The sequence below is a fragment of the Lagopus leucura genome, unplaced genomic scaffold (assembly GCF_019238085.1).
Source record: "Lagopus leucura isolate 7727_CA_CO unplaced genomic scaffold, USGS_WTPT01 Super-Scaffold_100024, whole genome shotgun sequence".
NCBI lineage: Eukaryota > Metazoa > Chordata > Aves > Galliformes > Phasianidae > Lagopus > Lagopus leucura.
Window position 1 is genome coordinate 591,706 of NW_024962276.1, and position 26,147 is coordinate 617,852.

Genomic DNA, 26,147 nt, shown 5'->3' on the forward strand with positions numbered 1-26,147 from the left:
GAGAGGGTTTCCAGAGCAGCGCCTCTCAGTGACACCTATAGGCTCCCATCTGAGATGCACGCCTGCAAGTGCTCCCAGTTTCCAGGTGCACAGGGGAGAGCCCTGCCCCACTCAGCACGAGCAGAAGGCCCCAGGCTGTGTGCTCAGCATCAGGGCTGCACAAACCTCCACCATTTGCTTGCTGTTTCCTCGCCGCTTGCTGCAGCACGGGCACAGATAAAGGTGACTGGAAGCATCCATGAGCAGCTCTTGGCTACTGCAGTGCCAAGGACTTCTGAAGGTGGCTGTGCAGACAGCGCAGTGCCGAGGAGCAGCTGGCACACCGTGCCCGTCTGCCTCTGTAGTCACTTAAATTATTAATTGCATCCTCTGTGCTGCTTTACAAGCGATCCGTGCCTGGAGGCTCCTGCATCTCCACTGTGCATCTCCACTGAGAACTCAGCAATGAAGACCCGTGCTTCTGCTTTGCTCACCAGCTCAATTCTACTTTTTGTAAGGGAACTGATGATGTGATACCTCTGGTGTCACACTTTACAGATCTGTCTATCAGCCAGGAATTCAGCTGAATCCCTGGGAAGCTCTGAGCTCTTTCAATCAGACCTGCGGTGGCTGAGTCCCCGGGTGCGTGCAGCTGAGCTGTGGGTGACGAGGAGCTGAGTGGGAGGTGTGCGTTTCTGCCCTTCCCCTCTTACAGCACAAGGCACCATACCACCCTCACACCCTCACAGGCTCTCCTGGCCAAACGCTTCCACTCTGGGAGCAAAGCCTAAAGAGTGCATGAAGATGAGAGGGAGATGGCGAAGGCCTTGCCCCATCTTGTAGCATCACTGTCAGCACCTTGTAATCTGATCCCAGGCTGCAGAGGGCTGCAGCTCAGTTTGTAAATGACTGGGTATCCTCATAGTGATGTTATGAAGTGCTGAACAAAATAATTGTCAGAGAGCAGCAAAAAGACACGCTTTTGCCTCGGGTGGGGAAGCACACCGGGACAGTCTCCAATGCCAGACCAATTTTAGCAGAAGTAATCACAAACACAATTAACTTCTTAGCTGACTTGGTTACAAAGAGGGCAAAGCTCCACACGATAACCAGCACTCATTACTCTTCTGCTGCAGAATTTAGGTCTTGTAAGAACAACACTGCATTCTGCCAGCATCCAACAGCATCCAACACAAACCACGTAACACGGAGACGTACAGTTAAGGTGTGCATAAATTCCCTGTTTTTACTTCCTGGCTCTACTAAAAGCCTTCCCAGGGCTTTGCTTTGTTGTGCAGCTCTGGTATTTTCAAAGCTTTTTGAATTTGGATTTAACAATTGCTAACAACGAGTCCAACACTAGAAATCACAATATATACATTACAACACACACCAGCTGGGTGAGGTATCTTCCTGCACACCTATGCAACCAACTTCCCATTTGTTTCAAAAATGCTGGTCTCCCAGAAGATGTGTTTATAGAGAAATCACCCCTGCCCTGAAAATCTCTGCTTTGCTTGCTGCCTAGCTGCATGCATCCTCTTATGCAGATGATTTTTGGAAGGCTGCTGTGACCAGGGAAGAGGGACTCCCTTTATTTATCAGCTATCGACTCAACCATGTTCAGCCACCAGCAAACATTTCATCCTCCCCGTTACCTCAGTGTTTACAAACTCTCACAACTCACTCGAAACGGAAATGATTTGCAGATGGGTACCAAAAGGTAGGACATGGATGGACCTGCTGGAAATACTTGTCTGGATGAGGTGCTGTGAGGTTTAGTAGCTTAGTGGGTAGTAATGGTTATAGGATGACAGTTGAATTAGATGATCTTGTAGGTCCTTTCCAACCTCGTGATTTTATGATACTACCTTGCTGACAAGGGCCATGCAGCAGGCTCATTTTGGCCAAGACTTCTTTTCAAAGAAGCCAGGCACATATCATCAAAATACTCTGAAACTCAGAGAAAGAGAACCTGAATTGGACACGGTGCCCTTGCTGCATCTCCCTCAGTAGCACAGTCACCCCCAACCTCAGATCTAACAGAGAGCAAGAAAGAAGCAGCAGTTACCAGAACTCCCTCTGGAAGAGCGTCCTGCTGTACCAGCACAGACCAAGCTTGCAATCCTGCCCAAAGGGCAGCCATCAGGGGCCTGAGGAGAGCACTTGTTTGTGTTTACCTGTACACAACCACAGGGATCCTCTTCCACGACCTAAATGAAGCCACATTCTCCAGCTCCTTATCAGTGATCCAAACAGGCACCAGCAGCTTCTGGGGATAACTGGAACAAAGCCTGGAAAGAAAGGAAGCAGCAAGGCAAAATGAGACTCAGCACCCAAAATCTGTACCAGAGAAATTGTACAGCAACGGTGTAGGAGCAGTTTGCATTTTCCCAAACTCTGCATGCAGGACGGGCTCTTCCTGTCTGCCTCAGTACCATTTCAACATGAGTGAAGTGACCCAAAAACTGCTGTCAGGAGTGAGCTAGGAGAAGACAGCCTCCACATCAGGCCTCACCTCTGGGCCTGTGCAAAGCATCACAGCACTTCCCAAGGATACCTCGGGAACACAGCTGGGGTTTAAACACGAGAGCCTACGTGGGGTTTTGGTTTTCTCACAATGCTTTCAAAAATGCACAGTCAATGATTAATTATGATTAGCCCATGATTACCTTACGCTTAAGTCCTAAGAAAACATTAACAAGCCAGTGGTAAGTGGTTAGCAGCAGGAAACAGGGGTCCCAAGGAAAAGAGGGGGAAAGGCAAACAGCATGCTGGGGAGAAGGGCTGAGAGCAATGCAAGCAAAGCGAAGCACAAGGGAAGATCCAGCAGTGCAGGGGCTTCGTGCCTAATGCAGCAATCGCTGTGCCTCGGGGCTCACAGCATGTGGCTGCATGCAGGGCAGGTCACAGACCCACAGACAAAGCACTGCCTGGATCCTGGACCCACTGAGCCCTGCAGCTCCTGCAAACCAAGTCCTGCCCACAGAACATCAAAGAGCAGCCTCAGGTCTAAGCTCCAACCCACATCACTTAGAAGGAATGTTTCAGGGCCGAGGAATGTGAAATGACCCAGTGGGTAAAGTGCAGAGCGTGGCTGGTGCTCCCCTCAGCACAGGATAACCCAGCTGGTGGCAAGGGGCATCGGTACGGTGCTCAGTGCTGCTGGGATGTGCTGCTAGCACGGACCTGCCTGCCCTGCAAGGAGATGTCACTCCACATGGCGTACAGACAGCTGCTTAGAAAGCCCTGGGCAGAAGGGAAGGTGGGTGTGTGGGATAATAATAGGGCATGGAAGGGGAAGCCAGGAAACAAGACCGAAGCTGTCAGGTAACAGGTTGAAGGCCAGGCCAGGCTGTGTGTGGGGTTCGTGTTCCATGTGTGGAACTGGTCAGGAAGTTAATCGCATAGAAGTGTGGCACAGAACAGCAGTGTGTTGAGCACGGTTAGTGCTCATTGGGAGCTTCGAGCAGCTGCAACCTATATAAGAAAAGCATTCATCTACGTCAAAGCAGAATCAGCTTCTTGGTACTTCAGATGAAACATTATGGGAGATGTCTTAAAAACTGGGAAGAGTGCATTCAGGGGAATTTCAGTACAGGAGAACATCTTCTAAGGCACTGAGACTCTGCACTCTTAAAAAAACCACAACAAATAAGTCAAACAATTCCAGCTAGGACACAGGACAGCCCTGAGAAGTCCAGTCAAAATTAAGGAGGGTGCACAAAACCAAGCAATGAGACGATGACAAACAGACCTGTGCTGCTAAGGCCAGAATCCCACGGCTAAAAGAAACCAAAAAGCCAGGATAAAGGAGTGTGCTGGCTTAAGAGCAAGTTGGTATAAGATAGATTATCAGTGGTACCCTAGATTTCAGAGTAGAAGCTTTGTAGGAGGACCGGAACAACTGAGCTAGGAAACAAAGTGTGGTCTGTTCCTAGACAATGTGGAGGTAAAAGTGTGAGGCCAAGAGCTACCAGCATCAGTATGCAATGCAGAAAAGGCATCAAACAGTCAACAGTCAAAGGGGATCAAAAGGAGGTATCTCAATGAATGGAAGCTGGATTTCAGAAGTAAAACAACCTCCTACAAATAGAATCATAGAACGGTTTGGGTTGGAAGGGACCTTTAAGATCACCTAATTCCAATCCCTTGCTATAGGCAGGGACACCCCCCATCAGACCGGGTTGCCCACAGCCCCATCCAGCCTGGCCTTGAGTGCTCCCAGGAAGGGGGCATCCACAACCTCTGGGCAACGTGGGGACAAGATTCCAAAGAGCACAAATTTGAGAAGAACCGAACAGGAACCTCAATTAAAAAACAGTGAAAATCAGGCAGGTCAGGCCGGTTTTAAGAAATGCCCCGTGAAGAAATTAGAACTATGAAGGCTTTTTTTCACCACCTTGGAGGTGTCAGCCTGCTACTGCACCTAAAGGTCTGGTAGATAAGCACGGTCACAGCAGAAAATCAAAACCATCTGCACTGCTGTGAGCACACGGAGAGGCTGCCAGACCGATCCCTGTTCCACAGGTGACAAAAGCACAGTGAGAGATTAACCCGGGGGAACTACCTGCAAGGAATGAGGAGCAACTAATCAGCAGGACCAGATAATGCTCTGCCAACATCGCCACAGCAACCCAAATGTGCACCAGGTGAATGATTCACTGAGATGTGTAAGCCATTGCTTACATTGGCTCGGGTGCCAGAGCAATGAAAGGTGGCAAACACGGCCTGGGTTCTGTAAAAAGCTCTCTGGGGCGAACGTGGGAAACCACTTAAGCCTGACTGCTGCACAAAGCCACTGACTGTCACAGCCACTGCAAGAGTAAACACGGCACACTTGGGAAGAGTCAACACGGCTTTTGTGGAGGGAGGTGGCACCTCATGCGTCCACAAAGCAGGCAGCGCGTGTGGCTGCCCAGATTTGGATTTTCAGAGCTTCTTTTTACAGGCTGCTCACCAAAGGCTTGAAGAAAGCTCGCCTCAAGTCCTGAGTAACCCTTGAAAAGATAAGAAACGGTTATAGACCTCACATGGTCCTTTTTCATTTGGGAGGGAGTCCCAGATGGAGCCTGCCTGACCCTGTGTTGTGCATATGGGACCACGATGACCCAGAATAGCACTGAAATTGAGGTTTGAAGCCAGGAAAAGGTGTGTAACAACAGAAACACGTACATCAGCACCAGCCACACCTACAGACGAGCACAGGTGAAGCATCTTCTTGCCACAAAGGCAACAACCCGTCCAGTGAAAGAGATCCTCCTTCACAGAATGTAAAAACGTGGGTGTCATCCCTAGCAGTCTCTCTTGTGTTATCATCCACATATTCATACAGCAAATACAAGCAAGAACAAGAAGTACCAGCTTTCCCATAAGCATGGAGGAAAGTATCATGATTTGCAGAGAATTGTAATAAAACAGAATCATAATCCTAGAATGGCCTGGGTGGGAAAAGGACCACAGTGATCATCTTGTTCCAACCCCCTGCTGTGTGCAGGGTCGCCAACCAGCAGCCCAGGCTGCCCTGAGCCACATCCAGCCTGGCCTTGAACAAGACTAACTATGAATTAAGAGCAGTCACAGAAATTAGTGGGAAACATCAGCTGTCTCCAACAGTAACGTGGCACTCCAGGCAGCTTTTCCTCATAAAGCCAAAAAAATAAATACAACCATGACCGTAAAAAGATCAAAGCTGGAAATAAGCATCGACACTGAAAGAAAAGTGGGGATTTTTTGTTACTTGTGAAAGAACTCAATGTGCACCAAACCCCAGCATTGTGAGCAACAGGAAAGCAGCTTCAGCTCTGGCAGCTGGGCTGCACTGCTGGGGGCTCTCAGACTGCACACTCACGAGATGACTGAGGATGTAAGAGCCACGAAGGGATTATGTAATAATTTTATTATGATGGTATGCTGAAAGAGTATACTTATATCAAGACTGAAGGAGTGGCTATTATAGGCCTGTATTGCTCTATTTTTATGATGGCTGTCGCCAGGAAGAAGATAATAGTTACCAGATAAGGACATCTCAGAGCAGACTTGAAAGACAACGAACAAAGTCATTACCTTGGAGTATCCTGTCTCTAACAACACTGTTTTGCCAATGCTGGGAAATAAAAGATAAAAGGACTATAAACAGTTAAAAAGTAACCCGATTCCTGTGAATAGAGGCAGGTGGTAATGATCAAAAGCCAAGGCAGGATTTAAAGACACACTCCCTGGAGCGGCAAGAGAGAACTGGTTTCAGAGTTGCACAAGCCAGTTACACCACCTCGAAGATCTCGGGATGTCTGCTCAGAAGGGAAGCTGAGACCTGCCAGCATCCCCAGGCAGGAGCTCTGCAAACCCAAGGAAAGCACGGCCAGCTTGCTGAGGTTTGTTTCAAGTTCTTTCCTCCATGGTTTGGACAAAATTAAAACATCTGTCTTCAGAGAAGCTGGCTAACGTCTGGGGTCAAATGTTAGGAAGCAAAGCACAGGTGGGTAACCTCACTTGGAGGCATCGAGGCAATCCAAGGGAACCACATCCCACAATACTGCACTGAGGGGCAGCGTGGCTGCTTCCCAAGAGGCAGATGTACCTGCAGCACGGAGCTGCCACTGAGCAGGACAGGAAAAGAATTCCTGTTTCTTAGCTCTTAGATGAACTGTGTCAATACTGCCAACAACGTCACGTAACAGAGCCAAAGCAATGATGTGGTACTGCTAAGAAGATACTCTAAATCAAATCCCAAACGCGGTGCTTAATGCCTTGAATCCTGAGAAAACACAAGAGAGGGGGCAGCAGACCCCAGGCCAGCATACCTGAGGCACCTCATGGTCCCCACAAGAAACTGGAGATACGAAAGTGACAGGGATGCTTTTACTGCCTGAGAAATAGAGAAAGGACTGAGGGATCGCAGTCATTTCAAGACAGGGCTTATAGGGAATGCAGACCTGCATATGTGACTCAACGCTTAGTAAAAACCTGTTGGCTTAATGCCACCTGCTGCAAAGAATGCGGAAGCGCTTCTCCACCAGCTCCTCCAGGAGCACAGGACAGGCTGAAGGAGCTGCTGTGCTCAGCTGAAAGGGCTCTGGAGATCCCTGCTCCGTCCTCCTGCTCACAATGGGACCACCTGCAGCACCAGGTAGGCTGGGACCTGATCTGCTCCCATGATGGAGAGTCCTCACTTCCACATGGCCCTGGCCCAGCACAGCACCACTCTGAAGAAGGAATTTCCCCCCGCGTCCAATCTGAACCTCCCAAGCTGCAACTTGTGACCACTGCTCCCCTGTTTCATCACCTGCCACTGTCAGAAGAGCTCCACTCCACCCGCTTTGTAAGTGCCCTTCCAGCCCTGTAGATTGCAAGCACATCACCCTTCAGCCCCTCTTACAGCAATACTAAAGAAGCCCCGCTCGTTCCCAGACCCCTCAGCTCCACGGCAGCCCTCCAGTGCCTCGTCCTCACTTTCCTGACACAAGAGAACAGTTGCCCGACTTTACATAAGCTTTTAAATTTTCAATATGAGCATTTTAGAGAGACTGATCACAAAGGCAGCCCTACGATGGATGATTTCTCCCGGTCTCCTAACCATCTTCATGGAGGAGTTATGGCCACAATAAATTGCCTGGGTCAGCATCTACAACTGCTGCTAGCTCCTACGTTTGGGGTAGACTCTTCTTCAATTCCGTGACATGAAAGGAGGAAAGAAAGGAGAACTCGCTGGTATGCTGATGTGCCTGAGGGCGAGCACGACCCAGAAGGAGGATTAGCTGGAGCCTGACTCATCCACAGCTCTGCGGGGGGAACTGTGATGGGAATAAAGGAAGGAAAGCGGAGGACAGAGGCCTGGTGGTGCAACACTCACTTGTAATTGTTGTTGATGTCAGAGACTCGCCAGACGTTCTGCAAGTCAAAGCCCATCCTCACCAGCTCCATCTCAAATCGGTATCTCACGTGGTCACCTGGAATAGCAGAGCACAGAGTATTTACTGATGAAACTTTAATATTGGCGGCAGCTCCACAGCAGCTATTGGAGGCTGCAGAGAAACCCCAGGACAGCTGGATGGCAGGGTTCTTGTTTTAGATACGATAAAGCCTGGCTCCTCGCAGGGGTTCCTCTGCTCTTTTTGTCAAGTCAGCTCACCTCCCAGTCTCAGCGCACGGAGCAGCACAGAAAAAGCCTCTGCTAACGTGTGCAATGGCAGCGTTCATCTCGTCCACTTTTCCCTTCCAAAGTGGAACTGGGAAGCCCACTGCAGAGGAGTACTGAGCGTCTCAACCTGGGGCAGCTCTTCCAGACAGCTCTCAGAGGCTGATTCATAATTTCCCCTCGTGTTTTTGTCTCATCTTACCAACACTGGGTGTCATTGCTGCTTGAGTGTCAAATCTCCTCAATAAACTAATACTGAAGTGTTCTTTGTCTCACTAATATCCAGCAGCAACAATTTTTGCAGGTAAATGTCTTTATGCTAGAAAATCATATTTTCTCTACAGGAAATATCTGCTAATTTCTGGTGTTTGGATCAAAGCAGAAGCACAGAGCTTATTTTTTTTCCCTACCAACTTCTTTTTAGTACCTTTCAGCTGCAGTATTTATCCCCCGTCTCTCCATACAAACCTGTGTTTGCACATCTCACTCACGTTACTGCTTCTCTCCTCTAATTCCAGCAAATTTCTAAATGTAAAGCCATGATCATCACACTACTCAATTTCCTCTTATTCACATTGAAGCTTTACAAAAAGAAAGCAACTGCAAATGAACTTTGTGCTCCAGGAGAGGGCAAACTTGTGATCCACACGAGGGCACCATCACAGCTCTGTTTCTTCCTATATGGATTCAAGTATTTCATTTGAGCCTGTGCAAGAATGAGCCACACCTCTGCAGGCCCATCCTGGGAATGCCATGGCATTTCTAAGTGTTGGAGAAGAGATGGAGATGTGCTGATATTAATTATGCTGCCTCAGTGCAGATGACATTTGCTGCTTGAGCTGCCTCATTATCGTGATGAAAGTGTCGAAGTATGGAACGTTTCCTTCATTCACAAGGAGAAAGGGAAAGGGGATTTAAGTGCTGCTGCCTCAGAATGCCCCATATTTTGCATACTGTTATCATTCCTTTTACTGTGCTTGTTATCCAGCTGCACCTGGACATCAGCTGGATGCCTGGGCCAGGTGTGGGATGCTGCTGAGCAAGATGGACTTGGGCTATGGCTACAGCACAATCTAAGACATGGTGAGAAACCACTTTATGAACAATTGCATCACTGTACTTCTGGACAGATAAACAAGGGGACAGGCCGGGATTTTACCTGGACGGCACAGATGTGCATGCTGATCTTCCTCATCAACACAGACTCCTAAGCACCACGCATGGTAGGCAAATGCAAAGAGGTCCTCAGGCTTAGCAGGGCGGGCAATGGCTCGATTTAGTCTCTTCAGCCACTCCTGGCACTGCTTGAAGGTGGAAAAATGGCACCTGCAAATGCAAATCATACTCAGCAAGTACATACATCCTGCTGGGACACAGACAGGGAGCTCTGCTTAACCAGAAAAATGAACAAAGCGTCAATTCTTACAAAAAACAGAGCAACCTTTAGAAACGGCTTCACTCCAATGACAGTGCAAAGGCTGGTGTCAGAGCAGATGCAGTGGCATCTACAGCAAGGGATACCTGATCACTTTGGAGTCCTTGCAGACGATGTGAAGCTGGAACATATCCCGGCACTCCACACTTTCCATCATCCTCAAAGGCACCTGCAAGGGACAGAAGGAGGGCATGGCAGCACCGCAGCAGCAGGCACAGCAGCCCTGCCCACAGCCCGTGGTGCCCAATGGGGCTCTATCAGCTAACGCCAGTCCCCAGCCAAAACTACAAACCCACTCCATGATGCTTCATGATGCAGCACAGAATCTCCTTCAAGAATCACCAGCCTGATTTCTAGTTGTCCCTGGGCAGCCTCCCACCATGGGAGACCAAAGTTACAGACCACCAGTTACAGACCAAACCACAACCAAAGGCTCCAATAAAAGATGGCAAGTGCAGACAGTGAGAGAAAGCCTCAGGCTCCCACCAGCTGACTGTCTCATGCTGAGGAATGGTATCCTACCACTCTTAAAACCCCTGAGCTTAATGCTGGATTTTAAAAAGAACAAGGGAAAGACCTAATTATCATCCATAGGAGCACCCCATCTGCACTCCAATAACTGCATGACCAACAGTAACAAGAGACAACGTCAAGCTTGGCAGCTTAGAGGCCCAGTTCTCACGTTGCAAACCAGAGAAATTGCTTATTCCCCCCCCAAATTACTACAAGAGGTAACAGTTTAGGAAGAAAGAACGGGAAGATCCGGACTTACGTTGATCACAGAATCCTTGAATTTGATATGAAGCCGGTAGTTGGAGATGGCGATCACAGCATCATTTGCATGGCCAAGATACTCCACTCCCTCACCCTGCAACACAGTGAACGGGACCTGCAAGGGAGACACGACAAGTTCAAGGCATGCTGGGGGCTCTGACCACCACGAAGTGCCAGCAGCCGCTCCTCCCACTGCCTGTGTGCTGCACAGCCCCAGAGAGAGGGGTCAGCAGCACCATGAGGCTGCTGGGCACCAGTGCAGGTAAATGGCAAAGGCTGGCCCACCTTCTGCTAACCAGGCTGTGAAGGAATCTCTGTGCAGTGCTTGGTTGTACAATGAAGTAACCTACGTTAGATTTTATTTTTTTTTTAAATCCAGATAGCAGATAAATCCAACATCTTTCTGGCTTTCCCTATCAGCCCAGAACACGCTGTAGCTAATTTTAAAACAAGGGATGCTGGTAGATGGCCAAGTTTTACATTCTTTTTGTGTACATGTGGAAAAGAAAAGATGGCCCACCCTAGAATTCGTCAGGCCCCTTTTTCTCTAGCTAAGTAGGCTCCTTGTTCCCTGAATGCCACCCACATCAGGTGGTGTTGGTAACCAAATTGTGCAGAAATGTCACAACTGTTCATCACTTCAACCAGAGCCCTTTGCTTTCCAGGCAGGGCATCTGATTAAACAATTCATTATACTGTAATTAGTACAAGTCAGACCACGCAGCCTTTATTTCTGAGCTGTTTCTATGGTTTGTAAATGCACTGCCTAAAAACTGGATTTCCTGGCTTTCAGACGTGATGTGCTGTGAGAGTGGCAGTTGTACCAAGGAGTCCTTCCTTCTTAAGTTACTGGTACAAAAATAACAACCTGAGACTGGCACCTGTCTGGAAAGCCTCTAAAATATTAATTATTTGACAGTAAGAAAACATACTCTCTTCATTTTGGCAGTCTGTTATGCACGCTTTCCTATGCTGCTTTTAGCTCGCCTCTGTTGCAGCCACCCCAGGACTCCACCCTCTGAAGGCTGCAGCCCCACAGCATCCTCAGCCCCTGTGCTCTTGCCCAGCCAAGCCTGCAGCTGCCACATCTCAGTCCTCCTTCCCAGCACTGGTAGCAGACAATGCTGGCCACTGAGCAAACTCGACTGCTGCAGCAGTGGGAAGAAGACACGCAGCAGGCCTGGCTCTGGCCACAGGAGGATGACGAGTGCTGGGATGAGGTGGCAGCAGACTGTGCTAAGAGGAGAACCAGGAGGTTTGGCTCTGCTGCCCCTGCTGCACAGCAGGGATAGTAGCTGGGTCTCTTTCAAGAGCCTCTTGCAGCATGAGGCTGGCACAATATAGAGACTCCTCTTTCCAGCAGCTCAGCAGCAGGAAAATGCCAACGTATGTGAGAGCCAGATCAGCTGTTGCAATATGGCTATTGCCTCCTATGGCACAGCCCAGCTCTGACATGCAACCTGTCCCACAGAGGGCCTCCTGCTGCACAGCGCCAGAGCATCACTGCTCCTCACTGCCAGCACAGGTGGAGGATGGGGAACACCCAGCCTGGCAGCGCTGCATCACACTCCAGCTGTATTTCCCAGAGGCAGATGTGATGCTGCGTGCACTGCAAAGTCATGGCAGTCAAGGAGGGCAGCGAGCACTGAGCAGCTGCTCCCAGCCTCCATACACATGGAAGGGCTTGCCAGCATGAGCTGATGTACAGCACTGCTGAACCTGCAGCTCCAGAGCACGTCCTGGCCTGGAGAAGTGCTCTCAGGTTTCACGTCACAGAGCTCAGCCTGCTGCATCCCAAAGCAGACGATTTCTGTCTTCTTACTTCCTTACCTGCAATGACTCTTCCTCCTTTATAAGCTCCTTTGGGGGGAACAAGTCCTTGGCCTGGATGTACTCCAAACTGGGGGGGCCTTCCTCACCCTGCATTGCAAAGAAAACACGCGTTGAGAGAAGGGCCCCAGCTACTGCATGCTATGAAAAACATCCGGGCTGCAGGATGCTCCTGGCATCACAGCGTGTTGGGGATCCCCCGACCTGTGGATGGACATGGATGTTCTGCCTCTGCACACAGCTCCCTGAGCCCAGCTATGGCACAACGCCCACAGCACAACAGCGATCTGAAACGGGTCTCCCAGTTGTGTCTCTTCAAGCCCCACGGTTCGTGGAAAGCCGAGCAGATAACCTCAGTGATGCACCTCGAGGGATGTGACAGTGACTTATCGTGGCAGAGGTGACCCTGCGAGCTTCATTATGGAACCACAGCAACGCAAACACACAGGGTTCCACCCACAGCCCAGCTCTGACCTCTTCCTGCTGTTACCAAGGACTGCCTTCTTTGGGCAATTGTTTTTCTCACTCTCAGCCCTGAGATAATTGTGCAGGCCCTGATTTTTTTTGAGAAGAACATGGAAGTGTGAAACAATCCTACAGCAATCGGGTGCAGGTATACCCACATCACAACAAGACCTGAGCAGTGCCAGCAGCAAAGCAAGGCATTCTTCCTGCAAAGCACTGAACCTGGGAAGCCTGACATGGCCTGGAGAGGTGTCCTGAGGAGACACAAGGAGCCTAGACACCTCTCTTGGGGCAGTGAGGAGTGTCTCAATGGGGGACCTGCCAACATGCAATCACTCAGGAAATCCTGGTCCTATCTTACATCAGCTCTCAGCCTGGTTTCTGCCTGACCACCTCATGCAAGTGAGCAGCACCCAGACATCAGCAGAGGACAGAGGCTGAGGATGTGTCCATTCCATGTGTTAAAGGACTTGGGTGCAGGAGCACTTCTTCAGAATGCCTGCTGCTCCCCACCGCTCCCCTACAAGCTCCAGTGGTTATTAGGAAACACTCTGTCCTGCAGGCATTACATATCATACAGAATTTAAAACAAAATACCTTTCTGGCTGAGCTGCCTGGGCTAGAACCTCCAGATTTCAACCTGAGGAAATGAGAACCCAACCCTTTTGCTTCAGTTATATTTAAAAGGATGCTGAGTCTCCATATTTTCTCATCAGAGATTAAAAAGAAAGTGTCTGTGGGCCACGTCCAGTGCTGAACACCCGACTCGGGACCCCCTCCTGTTCCAAAGGCCCACGGCCCCATAGCAGAGCCCTTCCTGGGACACAGGCAGGGAGATGTGTGGCACAGTGGGGGTCACAGCCAGCTGCCTGAGCAGCTGTGAAACCCAGCATCCATCCCAGCATGGCTGCAGCACCTCCTCATACATGCACGGGGCCCCACGTGCCGCAGGGGGGGCAAGGGGAGCGGCACCGCCCCGGGTGCAGGCCAGGCTGTAGGGTGGGCCCAAGCAGGGAGGGCAGCCCCTCATCAGTGCCTGGCAGCTCACAATGAAAACCTGGCGAGCAGCAGGAACTGGGACAGAGCAGCCCCAGTGTCCTTGAGTCCCTCCCTGCTGTGGGAAGGTGTAAGACTCAGCCCCTCCTGGGGCGGCCTCTTGGCACCCCTCACTGCTCACAGCACAGTCAGCTCCTGAAGCCGTTCGGCCACAAGTTCCTGCTGTGGGGGCTTCCTGCAGATCTCCGAGCAGAGCCACTTTCCCATAAGGCACAAAAGATGGAGCTCAGGACCCCCAGGAAGAGTCTCGCAGCCTTGCTTTGTGGGAGCACGGAGCTCCCCCGGCACTGCAGCTCTGCACGGCGATTTCCCAGCACCAGGCAAGGAGCCATGGGGCCTTCAGCTGGCTGCTGTGCCCTTGGCTTGGGGCACAGCACCGGGATGGTGCCCCACGGTGTCTCCTGGGGCACGTGGAGGGAGGAGAAGGGCCTCCCCTCGGTGAGAAGCGGCGGGATGCCAAGCTGGGGCAGCAGGGCCCAGCCTCAAGGACGGGCCTGATCCGGGGCAGCGTCTGAGCACAGAGCTGGCACGCAGCTCTGGAACAGACAGGGAGATGGAAAAAACACAACAACAACAACAACAAAAGCACTTACAAAGCAGTTGAGCATGGAGCAGGAAACGCGGCCTGGCAGACTCATGTTCACTTCCCGAGGCGGCAGCCGAGTGCAAGCAGCATCTCCTTCCTTGGGCTCCGTGCTGCTGCCGGCAGCGGCTGCCGGGCGCCGGCGCAGGGATTGCCGCAGCCTCGCCAGTGCTTGGTGGAGGGTAGGAGCATCCCTGCAGCCGGCGGCCGGAGCAGGTGCCGCGCTCACAGCGCTGACAATGGAGAGAAGGAGGGCGGAGGACGCCCAGACTCCACCTACCTCGCAGGGACGCGGAGCAGGGCTCTGCCATCTAAGCGTCTCCCCGACAGGCGAGACAGAAAATGGAGAGGCCGGCGGGGATCACCCCTCCTCTCCCCCTCCCGTCCCCATGCGCAGAGCCCGGCGTGATCTCCTCCTCGAGCGGCTGCCAGGAGCCGCGGTCTGGACCCGTGGCAATGGCTGCCTGTGCTGGGAACAATAGCAGTGAGCAGCTTTGTGCCGCAGCTCTGCTGCAACGCTCGGCTCCGTCCTCCAGCACAGAGCTCTCCATTTTCTGCTGCTCTGCTGCGTTTTGCTGAAGGACGCCCCAGCAGCTGCCGCATGCTCAGGGATTTGCAGGATGCCCGGCTGCTGCCTGCTCTCGTTGCAGCCCCTGTAGGTGCTCTGCACGCTCCCAGGTCGCAGCCCTGCTGTCCCAGAGCCGCAGGATGGCGTTCTTCTGGGAAATGCCACCTCTGTTCCCATCACCGGCTGCCGTTCTCCAAGAGGCAGCTCCCACGTTGCGCCCTGCCACCACCAGACAGCTCCAGCTGGCGACACCAACAGCATCCCGAAAGGTTTTCTGCACTCTCATAAAGGGATTTGTGCATTTCTCTACGAAAATATTAAGAGTTAGAGCACTCGAAGCTTTGCAGCACTCAGCTGTGCTGCCTGCCCAGGCAACGAGCTCCCTGCAGGAAACTCAGGAGCACAGACCACGCAGACTGTACTATTTGGATGCTGGATAAAAGCCCTGCCATGCCTGCCACCAAATCCTATAACTGTCTCAGTTCTGCCCTGATCCAGCACTTGCTTGGCACATATGGGTGCCCCAGCAGACCTGGTTGGAAGCCTGGTGGGCTGTTAGGTTGGGTGCAGTGCTCCCCTTGCGGCTGGCACCAGGGCTGCTTCCAGCTCAGGTTGCAGAGGGACCTTTGCAGACCTAAGCTGCAGCTGTGCAGGGCTAAAGGGCTTCTTGTCTGATCCTTGCTTTGAATTTCCAACTTAAGCTGCCCTTAACATCCACAAACAGACTTTGCCCTTTAAGTAAAATATTTTTGCATTTGCAGCGTCAGAAGAGGTCTTGTACCCAGCTTAGGGCATCCCCAGAGCCAAGCCTGGTGCACAGCAGACCCACCCCTAAGCAACATGTAAGGGGCTTGCAGAGTTTCAAACTGTACCACCTGCACCTCTCCCTGCTGCAAGCACAGCCCCTACAACCATCTCACATCACTAAGTCCCTGCTCTCGTGTCCGTGCAGCCTCCTCTCAGCTGCCTTCGCTCACGGCATTTCCTAAATGCCAAGTCAGGTGTCTCCCCAGCTGGTATTCCCTCTGCTGTTGCTAACATCATGAGACCAAACCAGGATGACACAGCTCCTCTCACACAGCCGGGCTCCTCCAAGTGCTGTGCACACAGACATTCATGCAGGCACAGAGGGGAACCTCTTACAGCCAGACCCTGAGCACAGGTGTGCCCTTCCCAATCCCGGAGCACCTTTGTCCTCCATTTCACTCAGCTGCTGTCAGTGCTCCTACGTTAGGCAGAGGGCAGCACTGCTATTGCTTCTGCGTGGTGGTGGTGGGGCTTTCTGTCACTGCAGCATCACGCTGGGAGAGAACTCCTGCAGAGAGAGAATGGGGCTGTGGCAACGGAGGCAGAGAGGAACACACAGCCCTGCCCCTGGGGCTGCCCTGATCCACCCCACTGGGGGAGAACAGCAGGGGAAACAGGCAGGAGGAGGGAACTGCCTCGGGCAGACGCTCCCACATCCCAGAAGTGGAAACGGATCCCCATTCTGCACACAAATGGATGCTGATGGCTGAAGAGCTGCCGCCAGCAGGGCTGCTTGTCCTGCCTCCCCTGCTCCTGCAGCACAAAGGGCAGCTTTGTGTTGGGTCTCTACAAAAATAGCTCATTTCCTCAAAGCCTACAGCGGTGCTTGGTGAACCAAAGGCCTGCTGAGCCACTCAGGTGGCCTTCCAAAAATAGAACCCTCATCTCGTGTGAAGAGGAAAAGTTACTGCTTTATATCCCATAAACTGGGGCAGGGATGGTCAGCGCCAGCTTCTGATCTTTAAAAGATGACAGAAGAGGTTGTAGGTCTGCTATGCTCTGCATTTAGTGTTACTTTAAGCTCCCAAGAGTGTGTAACACAAGCAGGGGGCAAGGAGCCTGTGGGATGAAGACGGAAGGACATGGCTCCCCGTGCCAGCAAGATGGGATGTGGTGGCTGAGCCACCCCACAGCACCTAACCCCAAGGGAACGAATGGAGGTGGCAATCCCAGTGCCTGCAGTCACAGCAGTGGGGCACAGAGAGCAGTAAGGACTACGGGCAGAGCTGAGCCCGCCCTCTCACCTGCAAGGTTAGTTTTAGGTAATGTATTAAGGTGCTGGCTGCTCATTAGGACCTCAATTAGCCACAGTTAAGGATTAAACCACCAGTAGTCCTTAAGGTCGTTTTCAGCTGCAGTTTGAGAGTTTTCAGCTCTCTTTGGGGGAGAAATGAAGAGATTCTTACAGTCAATGCAAACAAAGCCTTAACTGCTGCCCCACCAAGCATGGCAGAGCAGCTGCAGCTCTGCACGCGGGTGCTGTGGAGCAAGGATCCAGCTTTGGGACATGTCCTTGTTAACCAGCGGGCACTGCTGCTCTGCCCTCTGACTGCAGTCACTACAGACATCACGGGTAATTAATTACAGCTCGGCCTGCCTGCAGGGAACTGCACTGCCAAGCAGACAGTGGAGCTGGCTGGATTTGCCCAAGCACTGCCAGCACTCGGCCTCCAGCACCCCCTGCTTGTTCTGCACTGAACCCGAAGTCCCAGAGCAGAGCTCAGGGAAGGATCCAGCAGAGGCTGTCAGGCAGCTCTACCTTCCCCTGCTGCTACAAGAAACCAAACTATTCATAGTTAAAACTAAGGGCTGGCTCAGATTAAGCATCTATCCACACACATAAGAGGAGCCCACTGAAAAGCAAAGGCTCCCATATCTATGTAAGTCTGAAGTTCCAGCCCATGCTCCACAAAAAGGGGTAGAGGCCCCAAGAGCAGGGACATTAGAGACATGAGCAAACATGTGAACAGAGAATAAGGTCAAAGGGAATGTGACAGACCCACAGAATGCTCCAGGGCTGGAACAGCTCGCAGGCAGTGCCAGCATTCAGATCCACAAAAACTTGTGGCCACCAACCAAAATGCTACGGAGTGGGTTCAAAGTCAGAGCAAAAGGGGCCACTCCTCAGTGAGTGCGGCTCCTTGCCGCAGCACGTCACAGCTGCAGCTCCCCAGTTGGCTTTGAAGGCAGGTTAGATGAATTTGTGAAAGAAAAACCTACCAAGGGCGAATAAAACATTGAGAAAGCACAGTACAAAATCCTTACCTGAGTTTATCAGCAATCTGGCTGTCCTGGCTGCATTTCAGCCCCTCCGCATTCTTTGAAACCATGCTTTTTGCAGACTAATTATTGTGCAATCTCTGCTATCTCAGCATCACCAAAGCACATCGTTAACATGGAGTTAATTCTTCATTAAGAAGTGAGAGAGGAACAGAAGAACTCCCAGCTTTAAGATTTAAAGTAAATCAGCCAAAAGCAATGCATGGGTGTCTCTACTCCAAGGAGGCAGGATTCCAGCCTTACTTGTATATTCCAAGAACAAGTTTAGAGGTAAATTCACCTTACCAACAGCATCATGGATACAGCCACAGCTCAGAGCTCTTTATGTTATGCAATCACATAACATACATAGTACTACAGCATTCTTAGAATCACAGAACGGCCTGGGTTCAAAAGGAGCACAGCGCGCATCCAGTTCCAACCCCCTGCTGTGTGCAGGTCGCCAACCAGCAGCCCAGGCTGCCCAGAGCCACATCCAGCCTGGCCTCGAATGCCTGCAGGGACGGGGCATCCACAGCTTCCTTGGGCAGCCTGTTCCTGTTCTTTCTCCTTCTCACGTTCTCACATTTAGCAGCAGCACAGCTGTTGGCCACAAAGAACAAGCAGCCCCACTGGGACACAGGCAGGGCAGACCACGTACTCACCATCCTTGGCCACCGTCCAAACCCTCCTGGGTCAATCACAGCTCTGCCCCGTCTTCCACCAGACACACCTGCAGTGAAAGAAAGGTAATTTGCAGCAATTCAGATCAACAGCAGCAATACTTCGGTATGAATAGACTCCCTGCCCATTTTCCACCTTGCTTCACCTCCTCAAGACACCAAGTGGGTCGAGCCTGCAGCTCGAGCAAAGGGCAAACCTCAAAATTAACAGTTGGAAAGCTTGTTAATGAGGGAGAAATTCTCCTTTCAGTCTCTATGTTACTCAAGGGCAGGAGGAAAGGAGTCAAGGAGGAACGTTCCTCCTCCTGACAATGCAGAACACGCTGGCAACTGCCCTGATGGAAATGGCTCAATGGAACACAAAGCCCACGGCTTCCCCTTGTGTGGGGGGGGGAGCGGAAGGTTTGGTTACTGTGCTTCAAGGACCCAGGGAGGATCCTTTGACAGATGCTCAGGATCTCAGAGATCCCTGTGATCCTTGGGAAAATCACCCTAAAATCAAACCCATGGGCTCAGGGAAGGGAAAACACAGACATTCATTCCATCTCCTCCTGCCAGCTTTGTGCCCGGAGCAGCACTGCCCACAGGTGGAGGTGTTTGTGGGGCAGCAGGCAATGAGCCAGTCCTGCACAGGCCCCTGTGGTGTCCCTGCATGGTCCCACAGGTGATGCTGGGATTTATGGGAAGAAAGAGCCTTCCTCAAGGTTCCTCTGCTACAGAACCATCTGACCACCACCAGCCCCTCCTTCTGCATGCCTGCTCAGCGCTTTCCCTCCTTGCTGGCATCTCCATCCCAGCACAGGAGGACGTGTGGTTGCACACCTACACAGCAGCAATGGCAGCAGTGAGGAAGCAGCTCAGAAATGCATTCCCCTGGGAGCAGCAGCACGCCAGTCAGCGAGGAGCAGCGCCTGCAGGACTCACTCAGCTCAAGGAGGAAACTGCTTAAACACGCTCTGTTTGCCGATCTGCAGCCATCTGAATTATTGATAACACCCAACCACATGCAGGCATTCTTCCTGCTGTACGCTTTGTATCTGTTCACCAAACCTCTGCTCATGGCCACTGCAGTTCCTCGCTTCCTCCCTCCCGCAAAGCGCCCGGCCCTGCAGCAGCCATGAGCTCAGCACGCAGGAATGCGGGCAGCCCAGGGCTTCCTCCTCCCTCTGCCAGGATGGGCGAAGGGCTCCTGCAGTCCTTGGGCTGCAAAGCACAGCCCTAAGGAAGCCACAGCAGCACCTGATGGCAGTGCACACCAACACATGGGCACAGAGTGGGGAGGACACAGCGATGCCCGCTGCTCGCCCTGGTGCTCAGGCAGTGCTGCTCAGCCCACCCGGGTTGGGCAAAGCACTGCACACAGCTCAGCCTGCTTTACAGCTTTTACAGCCCATGCCCTGCTCCAGCATTGCTAATCATAGAGCCAAGCCCTGGGATCACGAGTTACGAGAGCTCGTAAAATTTTGTTTTAATTTCAGCTGAAATGGTGCGGTTAGCCCTAACGCGCTTAGCAGGGGAAAAGAGTCTTGATGTTAAACAGGGTGCATTAGAAGCAACAAGCAGGAGCCCTGATAGCCTTATTTTGATCCCAAGTGACATAAAACAGCCATCTTGGGCTTCTCAGCTAATTAGAGGCTACTGATAGAACGGCCAGGCCCCCCGGTTACACGCATGGGATGCTCCCTGCTCTGTAAGCAAAGCTGCTGGCCCAGGGGCTGCTTTTATCTGAGGCCACCAACAGGTCTGTAACAAGAGAAAAGTGAGGGCTACCAGAGCTCAGGAACGTGGTGATAACACCAAGTCATGGCAAACGCCTGGCCGAACATCCAGATTGCTCTGCTATGGGAAGCTATCGTAACCCACCTGCATATGGGCAGACCCAGAGGGAGGAATTAGCAAGGCACCCATGAGATGCTGGAAAGCACCCGTTTGGATGCCTAGGATCTCCTTGAGCAACGGGCAGCAGGAAGCACTGCTGTCTGCCTGCAGGCGGCCGGAGCCCCACGGCACACTCAGCAGGACCCAGCTGAGCTCACATCCACAGCTTAAAAAATAACAAAGGGATGCCTTGCTCCACGTGTGAAAGTATTTATGCAAAGTACGCTCAGCTCTGTGCAACTCCGCTGATGGGGATATAACCCAATCCAATTACTGGCAGGTGAAGTTTCAGAATTGGATAAATTCCATCAGGCTTACAAAAAAGCCTTTGTGCAGCTGATGGGATGTCGCACCAGGGAGATGCCTCTTCTCCAGGTTTCACCAAGTAAATCCCCACAGCCTCCAGGTAATGCCCTGGATACCCACAGCTCTGGGTCCTGGGAGCAACTGGGAGAGCAGCGAGGTGGGATCACAGGGCACATCTGAGCTCCAAGCCAGGTGTGGGGAGGGCAGGGAGAGCTCTCTGGGCAGAAGGATGGGCACTGTTACCCCCAGGGGTCAGGTGAGCAGCGAGCAGCCGGGGCACCAATCAGCCACGTGGATCCCAGCAAGATACACTGCAGAAGCACAGAGGGAGGAGAGGGGCAGCCAGGTAGGGAAGGGACTTCAGGAGCCACGGAAGAGAACAGCCTGAATGGTGTGAGAAGAGTGCGGAGATCTGCCAAGTTCAGGGGCTTCGCATCAGCGGTTGTGCTGCGGTAGGAAAGATGGATGGGAGGTGAGGGCTGCCAGCCAGATCGGGCTGCACACCATGAAGGAAGCATTGGTCATGGGAGAGGAACGGGAGCACAGGAGAGTTGCTTAAAGCAAAAGGAACCATGCAGCATAGAGAAGGGTTCAGAGGAAGGGTTCAGAGAGGGGGCAGGGGTGAGAGGAACCTGTGTCTGCTGTGGGGAAAGGGCAAAGCTGCAGGAAATGTAGAGAAAGGAAGCGATGCTGGCATAGTAATTTGTCTTCTCGTAGAAAATAAAGTTTCTCTGCAGCAAAAGGGAGGGGGAAGGACGACAGGAGGGTTGGAGGTGCCAGACGTGTTCACAGGGCAGCACGAGCCCTGAGCACAAGAATGGCTTTGGGGCAGAAGCGAAGAGGGCCAAGGGGGGAGGGAAGGGAGCAGGAACACAGAATGGAGTGCGGAGATGGAAATGAGGGGCAAGGGTCAGAGCTCGGGGGGGAAAACAGGGCCTGAAAAATGCCTCTGGGGAAGGGTTCCACTGTGCCACCCAGCTGTGACCCAGGAGTGCAGGGGGCAGGGGCCAAGGACAGAGCCCTGCACTGCAGCAGACCCCCATAGGGCACTGCCATCCACTGCCCACCGCCTGTAAGCGCAATTAACTTCAGCATCACGCCTGCCTGCCAGCCGGCCCTGCCACTCACATCACTGGCAGCAAAATCACCAACCCACGGGGCAATCAGGAATCACACACAAAACCCCGTGCAGGACAGAGCGTCTCCTTTCTCTCACCCAAGCCATGCCAGGACAGCACCTCACTCCGCTCTGTGGGCAGTGGTGGCACCAGGTGGCAGCAGCACCCCAGGGACGCTCCCTGCCAGGTCAACCTCTGCACCTCCTTCATCTTCCTGACACCTCCTTCGTCTTCCTAACGAGCTGGCAGGGAACAGGGAACAGGCACGGCTCTGCGCACCACGCTGGCTGCATCCATCCATCTCCAGTGACAGCCTGGGAGGAGCCGAGGCTGCAGCAGCAGAGCCCCTAGTTCCTCCCTGTGACTCTGGTAGGAACGTCAGCACTACAGAAGCCCCAACCCTCTGCCCCCACACCCCCAGACCCCACGTTGGAGCAGGCAGAGCGACTCACAGCACCGCTCCGTGCCCCAATGCTGCACGCAGGACTCACAGCCCAACGCAGAACGGCGATGGGAAGCTCGCCTTTGGCCAACGCTTCCAACTCCCCCCTCCAGCCCCGGCCCGTTGTTCTCCAATTTTGTTTGCTTTTCTTTTTTTTTTAAAAAAAAAAAAGGCAGTTGGGACATTTCTAGTCACAATTGGGCCTTTATTCAAGTACGAACAATTGCCTGGTCCCTACCCAAAGCGGCGCAGATGGACCCATCCCAGCTGTGCTCCTGCTTCTCACCATGGGGCCTCAGCCCAGCAATGCTGCAGAGGCACAGGGGGAGGGGGCAGGGTGGGATCTCAGAGGCAGAGGAACACTGCTCCCAATGCACCCAGGAGTGGCAAGGAGGAGGTCAGGCACCCGTCATCACCTCATCACCTTTCTGTTCCCCTCTGATTTAACTCAACCCTGGGAAGGAACCAGTAGCAGCTTCACAGAAATGGTGCCCGCAATCCTGAGGTCACACTGCAGGCTGGGGGAGCACTGCTCAGCCTGGATCCCTGCAAGCACCCATGTCTCCTCACCCACAGAAGCAACCACAATGGCATCCCACCAACCTGTGCTGTCCTGGGCAGCTGGAGCTTGACAGACAGCGAGTGCAGGAAAAGAAGCCTGAAATGCGTGACCCACCTGCACCAGCAGGCTCAGAAACCAGAAGAGAACCAGAGTTGCGGCCCAAACCACGCTGGCCACAACTGCCCCCACTGCCCAGCCTCCTGCAGCCAGGCTCATGGCTCTCAGCTGCAAAACATCCACACCAACAACTTGGGTTCTGGAAGAAGCTCAGACACATAGCACCAGCATAAGCTCAGCCCCGATCCTGGTGGTATCACAGGCAGGATTTGATTATTCCTCAACATGGGTGCATAAACACGCCCATCCCGTGCTGTTTTATGGTTCTTGGTGTCACAGGCATCTGCCTGCACAGTGGTTGGGACCGACGGGAGAACCGTATGCCTTGGTAGGAGATGCAGCCAAGATGGGAGGAGAGCCCTAACGATAAGCTCAGAGCTCAGTTTCAGTGATCTGTTCAGCTTGAAATCCTTCTGTTTTTTTTTTTTTATGAACATGGTCATCCAGCAGCCAGACCTGCCAGCTCGCAGTCATAGAATCATTAAGGCTGGGAAAGACCTCTCAGATCCGCAGGTCCAACCCAAACCCACCCCACCATGCCCACATCCCTCAGTGCCCCATGGTTCTGGAACACCTCTACAGATGGTGATCCCACCCTTCCATGGGCAGCTGTGCCAATGCAGCACCACTGTTTCACTGTTTTCCATCCTAACACCTAACCTGAACCACCCTTAGGCCATCTCTTCTTGTCCTATCGCTGTACTCACTGTCACCATTCCCCTTTTCCATGCCCAGTCCCCAGAAGCACTCCTTTAGGCAGACGAGGCCAAGCTCTCTGGTTTCCTTCCACCTGCAGGCAACTGGAGCCATCCAGCTCAGCATCATAGCAACGGAAAACCGCCTCAAGGGACTGCCTGCCCAGCACTGCCCTGCTGCACGCACAGCTCAGCACACCATGCCGACAGGACAGGAGGTCCAGGTGAGCATCACTGCCCTCTACCATCAGCTTAGCTGCTTCTAAAAACAGGGACGGCTGTGACGTCCTCTTAGCAGACATGCTTAGAAAGGGAAATCCCCGGCCAATCGATAAGCAGCAACCCGATATATGTACAGTGAGTCCCTTGCTTACCTGCAGAGCGAGCTGCACAAATGCACACTGCTGTCCCATCCCACTGCCCAGCACTTGGGCACAGGCACAAGGCACGCTCGGTGCCAGCACAGCTGAGGGGCTTCGGTGCATCTGCTGCAGCTGGCACAACTTCTCATGGCTGCGATTACCAACTGCCTTAGGGCTCACTATGCACCAAATTCCTGCTTCCAAGAGATTTGGGACCAAAGGCAACGGCATTCCTTTTCTTCTTTGCTTAAATCCAAAGCAGGCACCTTTTGCACATCAGCACCTCGCTGACACGAGCAGAGGACACCACACGCCTGGCAGACCCCGCACGGATTTATCCAGAGCCAGATTTTCCCCAGCACTGCTTATTCATCTCCGCACGCACGCTCACACCCAGGGCTGCAACACAATGGTTGTGGATAGCAGAGTAATGAGAACCAGGCGGGAGGGGAGCTGGCACCTCCAGAGCCTGCAGCGTGGGAAGCGCCCAGCGCCCAGCGCCCCAGCAGAACCCCAGCTCTGGGATTTCTGGGGCCGGGAGGAAGCACCGCCGCGGTGGGACTTTGCCTGCTGGTGCCCTGAGCTCCAGGAAGCTCCATTTCGTCTGTTTCATAATCACTGAAACATGCAAAAAATGCGAGTTCCTCTCGGTACAAGGAGCAGAGCTACTGAACCTTTCCCGAGGAGTCTGAGCAACTTCCTCTCCTGTTTCAAGGAAGAGAAGACGAGCCCCCAGGTCACACAGAAATGACACACTGCTGGAAATTCCTCCAGCAGAAAGAGCTATTGATGCAGCAGGAGGGAGAGGGAGGAAAGGGAGGCAAGGAAGGAGGTGGTTTTGCTTTTTATTAACGTGCATTTTATCACACAAAACTATCGCTTTGCTCTATAGCACAAAACCACTTTTACTTCCTCTTTCGTCTTGTTTATCGCTGGCAGCGGGAGCCCTGCACACAGCTTTCTAACAGAGGGTCTGCACAGAGCCTTTGCACTGGGCAGTTTATGGCATGACAACTTCCATTGGCTCTCCACACTGAGCAGGATGCCCAGCAGCCCCAGGCACCCCACCACCCCTTTCCAATGGGAACACAGAGCAATGCTGCCATGTTGGGGGGACACCCCCAGCAGGGGGCTGGTGGGGAGCAAAGCCAGCAGGGAGCACACAGAGGCTTGAAAAATAAGAGAGGAAAGAGCAAAGAGCAGAGCTGTAAGAAATTATCTCGGGTCAACCCAAGAAAGTGCAAAGGACAGAGGGAGTGGAGCAGGTCACTCGTTCTCTGGCACAAGAAACCTTGGCATCCAGCACCCGGCTCCCTGCACCCAAGCTGCGCCACCTCAGCACCCCTCTGAGCCACCCCAAAAAGAGCACAACACGCGGGTGCTGGCAGGGCAGCAGAGCTGAGCCACGGGCATGAGCAGCTCCTCACTCTGCTCAGCTCCTCTTTGGATCACGCATCCATCCCTGCACATGGCAGGGGCTTCCCGAGACCCAACACGGTTGGATGCCCAAGGGAAAGAACAACAGAGCCCAAGTCACGTCCCCAAAAGACGCTGTCCCCCGTTCCCCCTATGCTCACCCAACACCGCTGTGGTCACAGCCACCAGGCCAGCAGCAGCAGAACAAGGATCGCTGCCTTTGCTTAAGGCACTGCTGCACCGTGGGCAGAGAGCCCTCAGTACTGAGCTGTGGTGTGGTGTGGGCTGGTAAAGCTACAGGGAAAGTTTGGGAAGTGTGTTAGGATCCCCCTGGGGATTTCTGTACCGACCTGCAATGTCCAGGTGCCTCCCATCGCTGCCCTTCCTGACCACAGGGCTTGTAACAACACTCGCTGATACCCCTCTGTGTGCCTCTGGTTACAGCCGCCACCACAGGGCTCAAAATCCCCTGAAAGCAGGGACTTCACAGCTGAAATGAGCACTTCTCCTTTGAAATCAAGGGACTTTCTCTACCCACAAGCCACTGAATGCAGGCACCAAAGCACAGCACACGTCAGTGACGCACTCACAGCCCCACGTCCTCATCTGCCCCACTCAGAGATGGCACGGCCCTAAGAAAGGCAGCACTGCAGGAACAGATGCACAGGGCCTCAG

At 52.8% G+C, this 26,147-nt stretch overlaps 1 protein-coding gene across 4 annotated transcripts in view; it reads right to left on the reverse strand.

The window, feature by feature from the left end:
- The window catches only part of MTMR4 (myotubularin related protein 4), a 41,810-nt gene that overhangs the window by 11,205 nt on the left and 4,458 nt on the right, over window positions 1-26,147 (reverse strand). For 2 of the 4 annotated variants that reach the window (XM_042879554.1, XM_042879556.1), the window contains exons 2-8: window positions 18,559-18,626; window positions 12,156-12,245; window positions 10,324-10,440; window positions 9,638-9,720; window positions 9,276-9,442; window positions 7,832-7,928; window positions 2,160-2,273 (exon numbers count right to left, since the gene is read on the reverse strand). In XM_042879554.1, coding sequence (XP_042735488.1) covers window positions 2,160-2,273; window positions 7,832-7,928; window positions 9,276-9,442; window positions 9,638-9,720; window positions 10,324-10,440; window positions 12,156-12,245; window positions 18,559-18,626 — 736 coding nt within the window. Of the gene's footprint in view, window positions 1-2,159; window positions 2,274-7,831; window positions 7,929-9,275; window positions 9,443-9,637; window positions 9,721-10,323; window positions 10,441-12,155; window positions 12,246-14,269; window positions 14,342-18,558; window positions 18,627-25,822; window positions 25,870-26,147 lie in introns of those variants that run through there. The other 2 variants (XM_042879557.1, XM_042879555.1) reach the window with 2 other exon arrangements.